This window comes from Muscardinus avellanarius, assembly GCF_963383645.1.
Source record: "Muscardinus avellanarius genome assembly, chromosome: 15".
Lineage (NCBI taxonomy): Eukaryota > Metazoa > Chordata > Mammalia > Rodentia > Gliridae > Muscardinus > Muscardinus avellanarius.
In genome coordinates, this window is record NC_137801.1 from 40,419,428 (window position 1) to 40,434,794 (window position 15,367).

General features: G+C 35.4%; 1 protein-coding gene across 1 annotated transcript in view; it reads right to left on the reverse strand.

Moving 5' to 3' along the window:
• PIGF (phosphatidylinositol glycan anchor biosynthesis class F) overlaps positions 1-15,367 on the reverse strand; it is a gene marked incomplete at both ends in the record, with an annotated part of 40,291 nt that overhangs the window by 9,787 nt on the left and 15,137 nt on the right. The window contains one exon of the mRNA XM_080711251.1: positions 7,666-7,774. Within this exon, the coding sequence (XP_080567377.1) occupies positions 7,666-7,774 (109 nt within the window). The remainder of the gene's footprint in view (positions 1-7,665; positions 7,775-15,367) is intronic.

Sequence of the window (15,367 nt, forward strand, 5' to 3'; positions counted from 1 at the left end):
AATCCAAGCAGCTGGTTTAATAAATCCCACAAGCAACTTTTTATTATCAGTGTTTTATTTGTTGTACTACCATGAATTTGCTTTTGCAGGACTGAGAAGCTTCATGTTTTAAAGCCTACTGACCTTCCACTGGCTCTAAATGATCACTTATATTTTTCTCTGAATTTGGTCTTGAGCTAATCATGTTCAAGCAAATGTTATTGTTAAATGTAGGAATACTTGTACAGATGAACCTACTACTCTGGCTACCTTTCTCTAGTTGTAAGTCTGCACTGATTTGAGTATGCTCTTATTTAGTCTCCTATAACTAAGACACAGGTTTAAGAAGAGTTATCTGTGGAAAAGTATGTAGTCACTGGTCTACACTACTTGCTAAAGTGACACTGAACAGTCTTAGCCACATTCATGCAAATGAGTTGTTGGCCAGGATTATTAGCTCACATGAAAGACCTGCGAGCAGATTTTATCAACGCAATTACCACAATGTAAACATATCTTTTAAGTCCAAAACCATCTTCTGTCAGTTTAGTATATGTGTTTTCCCCATGTGTGAGTCATGTAAATCATACTAATACTTTTATTTTGGTCTAAAACATAGTATAATCCCTTTGGTAGGAGAAATAACAATCTAAAAATGCAGCCCTTTAATCAAATCCATAATCTTGGTTTTATCCCTCCCTGCAGCATTTTTTTTTTGGGGGGGGGCGGGTACTGGGGTTCCTGGAAGCCCTTCTACCTCCGGGCTACACTCCCAGACCTATTTTTTTAAAATCTTTTTATTTGGAAACAGGGCCTCTTAAGCCAGCGTGGCTGGCTTCAAACCTGTGTGATCCTCCTGTCTCCGCCTCCCAAGTGTGGGAATTACAAGCGTGCGCCACCACACCCAGCCTCCCTGCAGCATTTTACAGTAATTTATTTAGTTGAAATTTCCTATGACCTTTAATTTCAGTTTATCAATGAATTATCCATGGCATCTGTGACTTTAGAAAATGAATATATAAGTTTCAAAAATATTAAAGTTTTAACATGTTAAAATGGAGAAAAAATGGAATTTAAAAATACATTAGTACCTCTTTTATCTGGTATTTTATGGGAATAAACTTAACATATTTTTAGACCAAACTGATTCAAAGACAATCTCAAGTGTTACAAGTTTCAAATTCAATTGTTTAAAATACATATGGCAGAGCCGGGCGTGGTGGCACAAGGTTGTAATCCCCGCGCTTGGGAGGCGGAGACAGGAGGATTGCGCAGGTTCGAAGCCAGCCTCAGCTACTTACTTAATGAGGCTATCAGCAACTTAGTGAGACCCTGTTTCCAAATAAAATATAAAAAATAGGTCTGGGAGTATAGCCCGGAGGTAGAAAAGCCCTGGGTATCACCCCAGTACCACACACACACACACACACAAAAAAAAAAAAAACCCTAAAATACATTTGGCTTTTTTACTTTATAAGAAAATGGTTATCTGATTCAATTCCTTTTAGAGACAGTAGCATTGACATCCATAGTTTAAAGACATTTGTGGGTTTTTTAAGCACAAAAACATGTAATGTTTTCATCACCAGAGTGGTCATGTCATTCAGAGGAAATAATGTAGGGAAAGAAAGCAATTTAATAAGCACTCAAGCTCTTCTAAAGATATATATTTACGTTAAGGCCATTTGTTTTTAAGAAAAGGCATTTTAGCCGGGCGGTGGTGCACGCTTGTTATCCCAGCATTTGGGAGGCTGAGACCTGAGGATCGCGGTTCGCGGACAGCCTCATCTACTTAGTGAGGCCCTCCGCAACTCAGTGAGACCCGGTTTCAAAATAAAGAATAAAAAAAAGGGCAGGAGGTGTAGCTCGGAGGTCGAATGCCCCTGGGTTCCACCCCTAGACCTGCAGAAAGAAAAGAAAGAAAGAAAGAAAGAAAGAAAGAAAGAAAGAAAGAAAGAAAGAAAGAAAGAAAGAAAGAAAGAAAGAAGGAAAAGGAATTTTAGAGTCTCTAGTAATGAAGAGAATCATGTCATTGTCATACTGGGGATCTTGTTTCAGTCCTAAGTCTTCCTCTTATCACCTGTGTAATGTTGAGCAAAATGTTTACTCCTTGCCTCCCATATTTTAATTTACTAGGGTGTAGAAATGGAAATGAAATCTACATTGCATTAGAGTTCTCAGGATTATTTTTGTGACAGTGCCAAGCCCCATGCCTGGAACACAGATCTAAAAATGTTATGTTTTCTACTGTCATCTGAATTATCAGGACTGAAAATTAGGTAAAATTCAAATTCCCTAAACCAGTTTAGCAAAATACCAGAGAAACAGAGAAATGAATAGTGCACTCTACCGACTAAAGGACTGCTGGGAAGCAAGAATAACATTGCAAACTGAGACAATTCACATACTCTCAAGAAAACTCAATAGATAGTAGCATTTGCATTTTTGAATACTAAAAGTCTAGTCATTAACAACTTCTTTCATAGGTCAGAAATGCCTATATTAAGCAGTAATTCTATGTCAGGCGCTAAGTATTTCAGAGGATTTTATTATTTAATCCTCACCAGCAAGTGGCAGAGCCAGATCTGAATCCAGAAATCTGATGCTAGCACTCTTAATTCTTAATCACCATGTTATCTGCCTACCTTTCTTTAAAAAATTGAAAATGGTATACATTTAAACTGTGCATGGTGTCCTCTCTCCCTCTGTTTTCCCTTCCTCCCTCCCAACAATGAGTATCCAGGTTAACCATGCTATATTCATACTTTACACATATTCGGATATAACTCATATAGCTCCTCCATTAATCAACCTCAGCCTTCTCCCTCTCCTATCCTTCCTTTCTAACTTTGCTGAGGTTTCCCTCCATTATCTGGAGTCCCTCTGGTATTCCCAGTGCTCCCTAGTTTGGGCATATTAGAGAAAACATATGTCCCTTCTCTTTCTATCCTTGGCTGATCTCACTTAACATAATGTTCTCCAGATCTTTCCATCTTCTTGTGAATGCCATGATTTTATTCTTTATAGCTGAAAATAATTCCATTGTGTGTATTTCCCATAATTTTGCAATCAATTAATCTGTTGATGGAGACCTGGGTTGGTTCCATATTTTGGCTATTACAAATTGTGCTGCTATGAACATAGGTATGCATATGTTACTGTAGTTCTCTGACTTCAACCCCTTTTGAATAATACCCAGGAGTGGTAGAGCTAGATCATATGGTGGATCTATTCCCAGTTTTCTAAGGAATCTCCACACCGATCTCCATAGCGGTTGAACTAGTTTGCACTCCCACCAACAGTGTAAAAGAGTTCCTCTTTCTTTTAATAAAACAGTCAGTTTAAAAACTTGAGCATCAATATTTAACCTTCTACTTTTTTTTTTTTTTTTTTTTTTTTTTTTTTTGCGGTGCATTCTACCTGAGCTACACCCCCAGCCCTATTTTTTAGTCTTTTTATTTTTGAAACAGGGTCTCACTGAGTTGCGAAGGGCCTCGCTAAGCAGGCTGAGGCTGTCAGCAAACTGAGATCCTCTGGTCTCTGTCTCCTGAATGCTGGGATTACAAGCCTGCACCACCATGCCCAGCTTCCACTAATTTTTTATACCATGAAATTCTAGCCAATGTTTCAATAAAGAATTAATAGTTTCCAGATGAGAAGGTCATAGCTACCTATTATTATTATTTTTGTGTGTGTGATACTGAAGATGAAACCCAGGCTACACTCCAGACCCATTTTATATTTTATTTGGAAACAGGGTCGCACTAAGTTCCTGATAGCATCATTAAGTAGCTGAGGCTGGCTTCGAACCTGTGCGATCCTCCTGTCTCAGCCTCCCAAGATCTGGGATTAAAGCATGTGCCACCATGCCCGCCCACAGATAAGTATTCTATAAAATATTTAAAGCATATTAAATCTGAATCTAAATCACAACCTGAATCTACATTATTGTTATCAAATAATTAAACTCCAGTGCTGGGTGATATTTAAGTATCTTTTATGCTTACATAGAGTATATGCTTATTACATAGTAACAACAGATACTGACTAGCTAGTTAGTTGCAGCAAAGAATTAGATTATAATGTACAAAGATTTTCAGAAGTCCAAATATTTATTTTTATCAGTAACTATAACTATAAGCTTTCTCTAGTAGTAAAGAAAAGATGTTTTCTTTTACAAAGTGAAGGCTTTCTCTAACTATAACCTAGTATCTTTTATCAGTTATCATTACTTAAAATCACTTAAAATTCATATTAAGCAAAAAAAATTTTTATTATTACTTTTTTTTTTTTTTTTGCAGGTCTGGGGATGGAACCTAGGGACCTCTGAGCTACACCTTCTGCCCTATTTTTTATTCTTTATTTTGAAACAGGGTTTCACTAAATTGCAGAGGGCCTCACTAAGTAGCTGAGGCTGTCCAGGAACCACAATCCTCTGGTCTCAGCCTCCCGAATGCTGGGATTACAAGCATGTGCCACCATGCCCGGCTAAGATTACATATTTTCAATGGGCCTTTCCAGTCACTTAATGAAGAAACAACTTTTGTACACACACACACACACACACACACACACACACACACACACACACATGCTTGAAATTTATGCTTGGCCTCAGGAACATTATAAGATTTGAGTTGAAAGTAGAGAAATGGGAATTAAAACATGTTACATTTTTTTTTTTTTTGTAGAGCTCTGTGTGTGTGTGCATGTGTATTTTTTAAGGTAAGTATCTGATTGGAGCTATAAGAAATAGGACTAAAAACATCTTTGTACACATATATTAGATAATGTACAGTATTATCTTCTCATGAAATTTTGCTCTAGCAAAATCTCCATTTTTAGGCAATGTCATATCCCTTTATCTGATTTACTGCTTCTATGGCAGATTTTATCAACATCATAAGTCACATGGAGTTCTTGTTTTGTGTAGTTAGGAATATTAAAAGTAACAATAAGAAAAAAACCTTCATTGCTAAAAGTAAAAAGTGAAAGAAAAACGAAGTCTCCTTTCCCTGGCTTAATAATAACTACTAAGAGAGGGACACATAAGTATTATATGAATAAAAGATTTGTAATTACACATCAATTCTATCATTCCCTCACCAGTATGTATCTCAAAAGGATCATGGTGAATGAGTCATTAGCTTGTTAATACCCTAAAAACAACCCAATAGAATAGATAATTAAACAGCCAGTAATATTCCAGCTGAGTGAAATATTAAGAATGAAGATAAAAAAAACATATTATATATTTAAATTAGCTAGAGAGAAAATATTTTTTAAAAGTCAGTAACTCAAGTGAAAACCTCACATTAATCAATTTTTTGTGTGGTATTGGAGGTGGAACCCAGGGGCTTTTCTACCTCTGGACTATACTCCCAGACCTATTTTATATTTTATTTGGAAAGGGAGTCTCACTGAGTTGCTGAGAGCCTCACTAAGTAGCTGAGGCTGGCTTTGAATCTGTGCGATCCTCCTGTCTCAGCCTCCCAAGCACTGGGAGGCTGAATCACGAATTACAAGCATGTGCCACCACACCCTGTTAAACCTCCAATTTAAAAATTACTGTCATTCTACTGAATGAAATCAAGTGCACTTGAAGTTCATAAGATGCCAACTTGATCACTGAGATATGTAAATAAATATAAAAGAAGCCTTTATTAGTATTAAAACCTTGAAAAGGGTTATCAGTGGAACTACATATGCCAAACCTCTAGAGATTTCTATAACATGGTGAATCAAAATAGAGAAGGTAATTCCACCAGAATTATTCAATGTGAAGAACAACTTAACTCTCTGGGAGATACAACATCTAACTGAAAACATGAAGAATGAACCTAAAGGTAGGAAGTTAGTGCAAGACACAGAATCCAGATCCCACATTTGGAAAGTGAGGCATGTATCAAAGATTTAGTCCAGCCATTTATTACTGAGGAATTTATCTTAAAGAGAAAACTTGGCAAATATGCAATGGTGTGTATTTTAGTATGATAATAACAATTGTAATAAAATATTAACAGTGAAAACTGGAAACAATCTAAGTGTCCATTCATAAAAAAATTGGTACAATATATTATTTTACCCAAATAATGAAGTATTACACACATCTAAGTTTTCATTGACATGAAATTATCTCTATTGAGGAGAGAGAGCAAATTAAAAATAACACGTACAAAGCCAGGTGTGATGGCACACACTCGTAATCCCAAAACTTGTGGAAGCTGAGACAGCAAGATCACAGGTTCATGGCCAGCCTCAGCTACTCATTAGTGAGGCCCTCTGCAACTTAGTGAGACCCTGTTTCCAAATAAAGAAAAAAAAAAAAAAGGGACTGAGAGTATAGCGCAGAGGTAGGATGACCTGAGTTCAATCCTCAATTCTAAAAAAAAAAAAAAAAAAAATGTACATTATGAATAGTGTTCCCATGAAAAAGGAGATTAAAAAAAATACCACAAAAATACAAATGAGTGTTTCTTCTGGGTGGATAAAGAAAAAACAAAACAAAACAGTAATTTAAAATTATCAGCATTTTGAAATTTTCTAAAATAAATATATATTCTCTTCGTGATCAGAAAAAGAACATTCTGTTAATGTTAGAAGAATACATTTGTTTTTTAATACCATAATTCTATTTGGGAAAAATTACTCTAGGAAAATAATTAGAAAAGTTTATAAAGCTATATATAGATTCAAAGATGTTTATCACAGTAGTTCTTATAGTAAAATATTGGCAATAATCAAATTATTCATTAAATCAACAGTGATTTATTAAATATATAACCATATTATAATTATATAATTATATATTACATTATAATTGTATGACTATACTATAGAATACCTGAAAGCCATTAAAAATAAAAGATACACTCATCCTCTAATAGCTCAGTGACTTTATATATCCCCAATGTGTCTCTTTTCTCATCTGTAAAAATGGGGATAAAGAGAGCACTTACCTGGCTGTGCTTTACTTAGCATTGGCTTTATCCTATTGTGATAGAAAATGAGAAATCTACATTATCTCTATTTTAAAAATTACTTTTCAGCTGGGCATGGTGGCACAAGCCTATAATCCCAGTACTTGGGAGGCTGAGATAGGAGGATAACAGGTTCAAGGACAACCTCAGCAACTTAGCAAGACTTTCATCAACCTAGCGAGAACCTGTTTCCAAACAAAAATTTTTTTAAAAGTCTGGGGGTGTAGCTCCCAGGTAGAATGACCCTGGGTTCAATCCCTAGTAGCACTCACATACACAAAAATTACTTTCCTATGTGTTTTTGAAATATATTTTAAGATCAACATTGAATTTGGCCATAAATCAAGTTAAGAAAATATGAACCTAAAACCAGAGGGTAGTAAATATAAAAACTGAAAACAAGGAATTTCTACAACATCTAGCTTAATTGTTTAAATACTCCTATATATATTAACAAAATAAGCCTATTTATTCACCTATACATGTCAAAAAAAAATAGTGATGAAGACAAATTCAGGCTGACTGGGATGTCTGCAGTACTGGTACAGACCGCATTAGTAAGTCACTTAAATTATACTGACATATGAAATTGGAATTCCTACTTGAATTCAACAACAAAAATTATACATACATACTAGTTTGCTTCGTCAGCTCTATCATCATTATGCCAACATATGTTTTGTTGCTTTAAGTAATTCAAACAAACCTGCCATGGTCTTTCCCAATCTAGTGGAATAGGAAATGCTCCAAGCCATGCTCCTATAAAACTAGAAATTGTAGTGATCTGGAGACTATTCTCCCAAATGGATGTAACCCTGTAAAACATAAATAGGCAATCATTGGTGAAGTATACCTTAGCTGCTGAAGAATGACACAAGCAATAGCACAATGAACACTATACATAAATTTTCTGTTCTTTAAAATGAATATATCAAATTGACAACTAGATATTTACCATAAATTATTAACAATTAATTGGTAAGAAGACATAAAGGCATTTCCATTGGAAAGGTAATATTTGCACACAACAGGAGTAAAAAAAATACAAAAGAGCATTTGCAGTGATGAATCTTCCTGCCATCTCTATTATCAATTCCTGGCTAGGCAGCTGCTATTTCCAAATTATTACCTACCCTTCCAGAAATATTTTATGCAAGTACAAAGATGTACATGATTTTGTTTAAAGAAATATGCATATTTGCATGAAATGTATATATGTATATATCCTTCACACCAAAACATAAATGTATTCTATTATAAACCCAGTTTTGCTCTTTTTGTTTTCCTTTATTAACAGCTATAATAGTATTACAGGCACATGATTTTGATTGCCTCAAAGAAGAGCTGTGTGTTCTACAGAGGTTAGTCAACATTTGTAAGTCATATACAGTAAAAAATTACTAATCAGTTTCTTCAACTAGCATTCAGCAGAACGGAGATCTGTTCCAACATTAGAAGGACAAAACTACCTGGATTTAATGAGTGTACTGTATGAAGGATTCTCTAGGGTAACTTTTGACTACATGTAACTGGCAAACATATATTGCTTAGCCGCCATATAACACAACTCTTTTATGTTGCAATACAGAAAATGATGTTCCTGGAAATGTAGAGTGTGGAAGAGGTTGAATGCTGGCTTTACTTTCTGCTACAGAGAATTTACTTTTTCTGTTTAATGGAAGAGGAGGAAATTCAGCTAGATTTGAAAGAATAGGTAGTATTAGACCTTGAACTAGAAATAAAGCTGCATTGCAGACAAGAGAAAATAAAATAGGTGGAGGCCAAGTGGAAGAACAAGAAATAAAGGTGGAAAATTAGGTTAGAGTTGGAACTTTTCAAAAATAACAGCTTTATTGAGGATAGTAAAAAAATTACCCTAGAAAATCCTCTTCCTGCCATACAACTTAATCATTTAAAGTATTCGATTCAATGGTTTTTGGTATATTCACATAGCTGTGTTACCATAATTACAGTCAGTTTTAGAATATTTTCATCACCCCAAAAAGAAACCCTTTACCCATTAATGGTCACTTGTTTTTTCCTTCCCCTAGCCTTAAGCAGCCACTAAGATACTTTCTGTCTCTATGAATTTGCCTCTTCTGGACATTTCAGATAAATGGGATCATATAACATGGGGTCTTCTATGATTGGTTTCCTTTGACTTAGAATAATATTTTTCAAAGTTCATCTATGTGGATCACTGCTTCATTCACTTTTATGTCTCAACTACATTCCCCTGTATGGATATCCCATGTTTTATTTATCCATTCAACAAATGATAGAAATTTTGTGGATGTTTTTACTTTTTGGCTATTATATAGTGTAGATATGAACATTCATGTGCAAGTTTCATTTGTCTTCAAATCGTACCTAAGAGTGCAACTGCTAGGTTATCTGATAACTCTCTTTAGTTATTTAAGGAAATGCATACTGTTTCCCAAAGCAGCTGAACCATTTTACATTCCCACCAGTAGTGTATAAAAGGGTTCCAATTTTTCCACATCTTCCCAATACTTGTTATTATCTTTTTTTTATTTTAGTCATCTCAGTGGGTGTGAAATGGCATCTCAACACAGCAGATTCAAAGTTAGGACTTCAGAAAAGTCTTAAATGCAATATAAAATGAATCACTGAAAGTTTTTTTTTTAAACAAAAGGCAGCTATGTGATTAGAGCTCTTTGAGTAAGAGTTATGTACATATCTCTAGGTTCCAAGTTCTTTGGATTAAGAGGCAAAGTACATTTTTAACATTTTTTCATTGTTCTAGTACACCTGTGGCTAATTTATGTATATTGAAATAAAAAGTGTAAACATCCGAGATTGTCTATTTTGTTTCTATGGTATAATCAAGTGTTTATGACCCAATATAAAAAAAAAATGGAACCAAGGCCTAGTTTAAAAGCTAGAAAAACTCCATTATCTTTTTTTTAAAATTACACTTGTCAAAATAGCATAGTATTACCTAAAAGGACCAAATTAGACAAATAATTTTCATATCTATTTTCCTCTTCTACGCCCTTACTCCTGATTTCTATACTCAATGCAGACATTTTTAAAATTTTTGTTTCATCTATACATCTCAAACTTAAGAAACAAGTGTTGAGAACCATGTTTATTTCTTTTTAAATGTTTGATTACTTCCTATGCTTTACTGTGTGTGTGGAGGGAGATACAGTACCGTTTGTCCACAAGAGCTCCACATCCACACAGACCCTTTAAATCCCTTTTCAATGGCAACGTCTCCCTTTTTCAGCTGAACAGCAGGGTTTCCATGATAATGATTATGAACATGTTACAGTGAACCACATAGTAAACCACAATTACATTTCTCTTCTCTTAGTAAATATGATTTTTAATTGCCATTGGATATTAAAAACTGCCTCTCCCACCCCCAAGTTGTTTTTAAGTACCTGTCAGTACATCATCTTCAAATACTCCAAAGAAACACAAACAGTACCCATGTATGCTTGCATGCTCTCTTCTCTCCCTTTCTTTCCTTGTTTTTGGAGGCACCTCACTTCCTCCAAGCTGTACTGACCGCTCTAGGCCTGCTGACAGCTGCTGTCCTGTGATGTCCCTACACCATCACCTTGCGAATTCCCTTTGCTTCTCTGGGCTCTGGTTCTTTTGGGTCCCCTATTTCCTAGATTTCAGACCTTCCTCCCTCCATTTCTCTTTTTCCCCCCTCCTTCCCTCTCATTTCCACTAACAAATTCCCAAGAAAGAAAACATGGAAAATAGATTTTTAAAGATATTTTAAGACAGAAAATAACTTTTCTACAGTTGTTGGAAATAATTTGTCTCAAGTATTGCGCCATTGTTTTCTGATTCATACCCAAGATGTTCAATGACATTCTAGTTCTCCAACCTCTGTAGGTAATACATTTTTTCTATTCTCTAAAAGCATTTATAATCATCTCTTTATTCCTAATTAACTTTTCACAAAAATGTCTTTTAGTGTCATTTTCTTCCATTTTGTGGAAAATATATAGGACTCACAATCCAAAATTTCAGTTCCTTTGGTTCTTAAAGTTGTCATTTATTTAAATAAAATCCCTGCCCAAATATTTGCTTTTCTTACCGTTTTCTATTATTTTAAACTAATCTCTACTTGTCTTACCTTTTTTTTGGGGGGGGGATTTGCTGGGGATTGAACAGGAATATTCTACCTCTAAATTACACCTTACCCCTATTTTATTTTTTATTTAGAAACATGGTCTCACTAAGTTGCTAAGATTGGTTCTGAATCTACCATCCTCCTGTCTCAGCCTCCCAAGTACTGGGATTACAGGGTGTGTCACCACACCAGGCTTTGTCTTACCTTTTAATTAGTTTTCCATATCTTCCTCTTTTTCTTTGAGAGATTTTTTTCAATTTTGTCTCTATTCCTGTTTAATTTGTCTAAAGTGTTATGTTGATAATTACATAACTGTTTTATACTAAAACCATTTAATTATGCACTTTAAACTTGTGAGTTTTATGGTATGCAGTTACATCTAAATAAAGCTATTTTAAGCTAGGCATGGTGGCACATGCCTATAATTGTAGTACAAGGGAGGCTGAGATAGGAGGATGCAAGTTCAAGGACTGCCTCAGCAACATAGCGAGACTCTCAGCAATCTACCAAGACCCTGTTTCCAAGCAAAAAACAAAAAGGTCTGGGGGTGTAGCCTGGAGGTAGAATGCCTCTGGGTTCAATCCCAGAGGGAGGGAGGGAGGGAGGGAGGGAGGGAGGGAAAGGAAGTGTGTGTGTGTTGCTGGGGATTGAATCCAGAGGCATTCTACCTCTGAGTTACACCCCCAGCCCTGTTTCATTTTTTATTTAAAAACAGGGTCTCACTAAGCTGATGTGAGACTCACTGGCTTTTAACCTGTGATCCTCCTGTCTTAGCCTCTGAAATATTGGGATTACAGGCATGTGCCACCATGCCCAACTAGGAAATAAATTTTAAAACAACTCATGTATGGGCTGCTCACCATACATGAGTAAGATGATTCAGCCAGCTGGGCTTCATAGTTCTGGATAGAAACTCTGACTTTTCCTTAGAAGATACCCAAATGTCAGTATCTTTATGTTTTGTGCCATTTCCAGCAGAAAGAATTATTTCAATATTCTAACTAGATGGTAAAAGTCTGACTATCAGTACTCTAGGCCAAGCAGGGGGAAAGAGCAAGCTGTAGAGTGGGGACTCACTGTTTGGTATATGGAGCTTCATTTCATCTATTCCCTCAAGACGCTGAATAAATAGTTCAGCATCAGGGCATACCCAGAATAACTGAGGATATGAGAGGTACAAATATATATATATATTTTCTCTCCTTCTCTCCCCCTATGTATACCTTTTTCTGCTTACATTATTTTTATAACATTTATATTTTGTTCTGCAACACTATTTTATTCAATTCTTTTCTTCATACAGTAAGCCACTTTAGTATACAAACTGAAGATTTCCTTCATTTGGGGAAACTGTCTTCTAACTTGTTTCTATTTCTTGATGTTTCTAATTTATGATCTATAGTAGTATAGATTTATTCTCAATTTACTTCATTAATTCTTTATTAACATTTTTCTATGATAAATTATGTAAATTTTTTTGTTTCTTTTTATTCCTTGGGTAGCATTTTCATCCAGACTAGATTCTTTATCTTCTACATACCCCCCCGACATTCTTCTATAGTATGTCCTAAGGTGGTTGTGTCATTTCTGTTTATCTAATTCACACTTCACATAGGCAAGCTATCTAGACTACCTATTTGCTGAGGTACAATCAGTGAATTAGTCTTGAAAGTGTTTTCCCATCTTAAATGGTACCATTTTTCCTGTCTCAAAGCTGCATTTTGAAAACTAGATGCTATTTTTTATCCAGTTTTCTGTAACATGAGCAAAAGGAGAAATGGAGGCAGAGCAAAGTAAATGATACCTCTGTAATTCAATCAGAAATATTCAGCTGAATTTTAATAAATGGTAGTTCCATAAATCAAACTTTTATAATCTAGTTAACAGAACTTATGCCTGATTAGAAACCAAATGAAGCTACTGTAGCACATAGTCTGACCTCTTGACAGAACCTCAATAAAAAGCTGCCCTGATAACTAAAATGTAAAAAGGCCTGGTGACAAGTGAAGAAACTGACACTCTGTTGGTAAGAATATCCATGTGGATATATACATTCTTCAAATCAGAATTTTAGTTTGAGAGTGTCTATCAACTTCTTTTGATCTCTGAATTCTATTCCCAGAATATAGTTGACGGAAATCCTTGTGTGAGTAAAAAAAAAATTATATGGCACAAAGATGTTTATAACATGTTATTTATAATCATGAAAATCTGATAACAGTCAATATAAAATTACATTGTACATGGAATACTTGTAGTGAAAATAAATTGCTCGATATTCATTGCATCTCTGATGTGTAGACTATTTCAATCATGGTGATCCCCTTCTTCTCAGTGATTAGATGGGGAAGAAGCAAGAAAGATAAACTGCTGCTATCTCCCACCCAGCCCGAGGACCCAGGAGAATCGTTCAGAAAAATAGCCACACACTATCTATACTTAGAATCACCCAACCTGTTAGGGAAATAATCAGTTTCCTTAGTGTTCAAAACAACACAAGATATACCAACTAAGCTCAGTGTAGTGGCCCACACCTATAATCCCAATACTTGGGAGGCTGAGAGAGGAAGATCACAGGTTGGAGGCCAGCCTCAGCAATTTAGAAAGGCCTGCAGCAACTTGAGACCCTGTTTCAAAATAAAAAATAAAATTAAAATAAGGCTGAGGGTATAGCTCAGAGGTAGAATGTCCCTGGTTCAATCCCCAGTAACACACACACACACACACACACACACACACACACACAGATATACCAAAGTATGCAAGAAGAGGTAGATTATACATATATACAAATACAGATGTTCATAATATATTAGTGGAAAAGAGAAAGTTATAAAGCAGTGACTAACCATTTTTTGTTTTAAAGTTATAGATGTTATATGTATGGACAAAATTAGAAGAACATATAGACTATTTGCAATCACTGCCTCTTTAATAGAACTATTAGAATCTTCAACTGTCCTTTTTTTTTTTTTTTTTTTTGGCGATACTGGGGATGGAACCCAGAGGCATTATAACCTCCAAGCTACACCCACAGCCTCATATTTTATTCTTTGTTTTGAAACAAGGTCTCACTGAGTTGCAAAGGACCTAAGTAGCTGAGGCTGTCCATGAACCGTGATCCTCCTGTCTCAGCCTCCCGAATGCTGGGATTACAAGTGTGCGCCACCACACTCGGCGGATCTTCAACTTTTTCTATTTTACTATTATCTGAAATTTTAATTTGAAATATATACAATGTGTATTTTTACAATATATAGTAAAAATCCATATATATATTCATTCTTTTGTCATAAAGAAATAATAAAGATTAAAAAGAAATAAAAAGCCAGGCATGGTGGCACAAGCCTGTAATCCCAATACTTGGGAGGCTGAGACAGGAGGATCACAGATTTAAGGACAACCTCAGCAATTTAGCAAGACCCTGAGTGAGTGACTTAAGGAGACTCTTAAAAAAAAAATAGGTCTGGGGGGTGTAACCCAGAGGTAGAACATACTTAGGGCTGATCCCCAGTACCGAAAAAATTAAAACAAATTTTTGAATGAGAAAGAAATGAAACAGGTAAGCTTCATTTGATTAATTTTTTGCAGCACTGACTTTGGTTTATTCTCATTTTGTAAATTTCCATAATAATGTCATCTAAATTTTATGGTTATTAAATAATTTTGTTATAGTTATGGAACATGAACACATAATCAATAGGGATGAGAATAAATGGCTTGCTGTTCTACTATAACCAAACTGAAGAAGTGACTTAAAATAGTATTACAGATCAATCTTCATGACAATGAGGTCCAAGTCCTCGTCCAAGCTATTTAAGTCCACTGAAATTCATTTAATCAAATTCTAATTGAAATGGGCCATTTGCCTCCTATGTGCCAGTCACTATTTCAGGCATCTAAGGGTAGTTAATAGTAAAAACTTAGATCCATTTCATGAACTTTAAATGGATTTGATCGTTTAAAACTTGTTGAACTCTCATCTGAGAGAGAGAGACACAGAGAGAGAGAGAGAGAGGGAAAGAGAGGAGAGAGGGAAAAAGAGAGAGAGAGAGAGAGAGGGAGGGAAAGAAGGAGGGAGAGAGAAAGGGAAAGAGAAAGGGAGAGAGAGAGGGAGAGAAAGAGGAGAGAGAGAGAGAGGGAGACAGACAGACTGACTGACTCTACAATTCCTCCTAATGGCTAAAGATATTTTATATAATCCTTTGCCACTAAATTTTTATGCCCCTATTGATTAAATTATCTTTGTTGTTGTTTTGTTTTTTGAGACAAGGTCTCTCTAACCTATGGG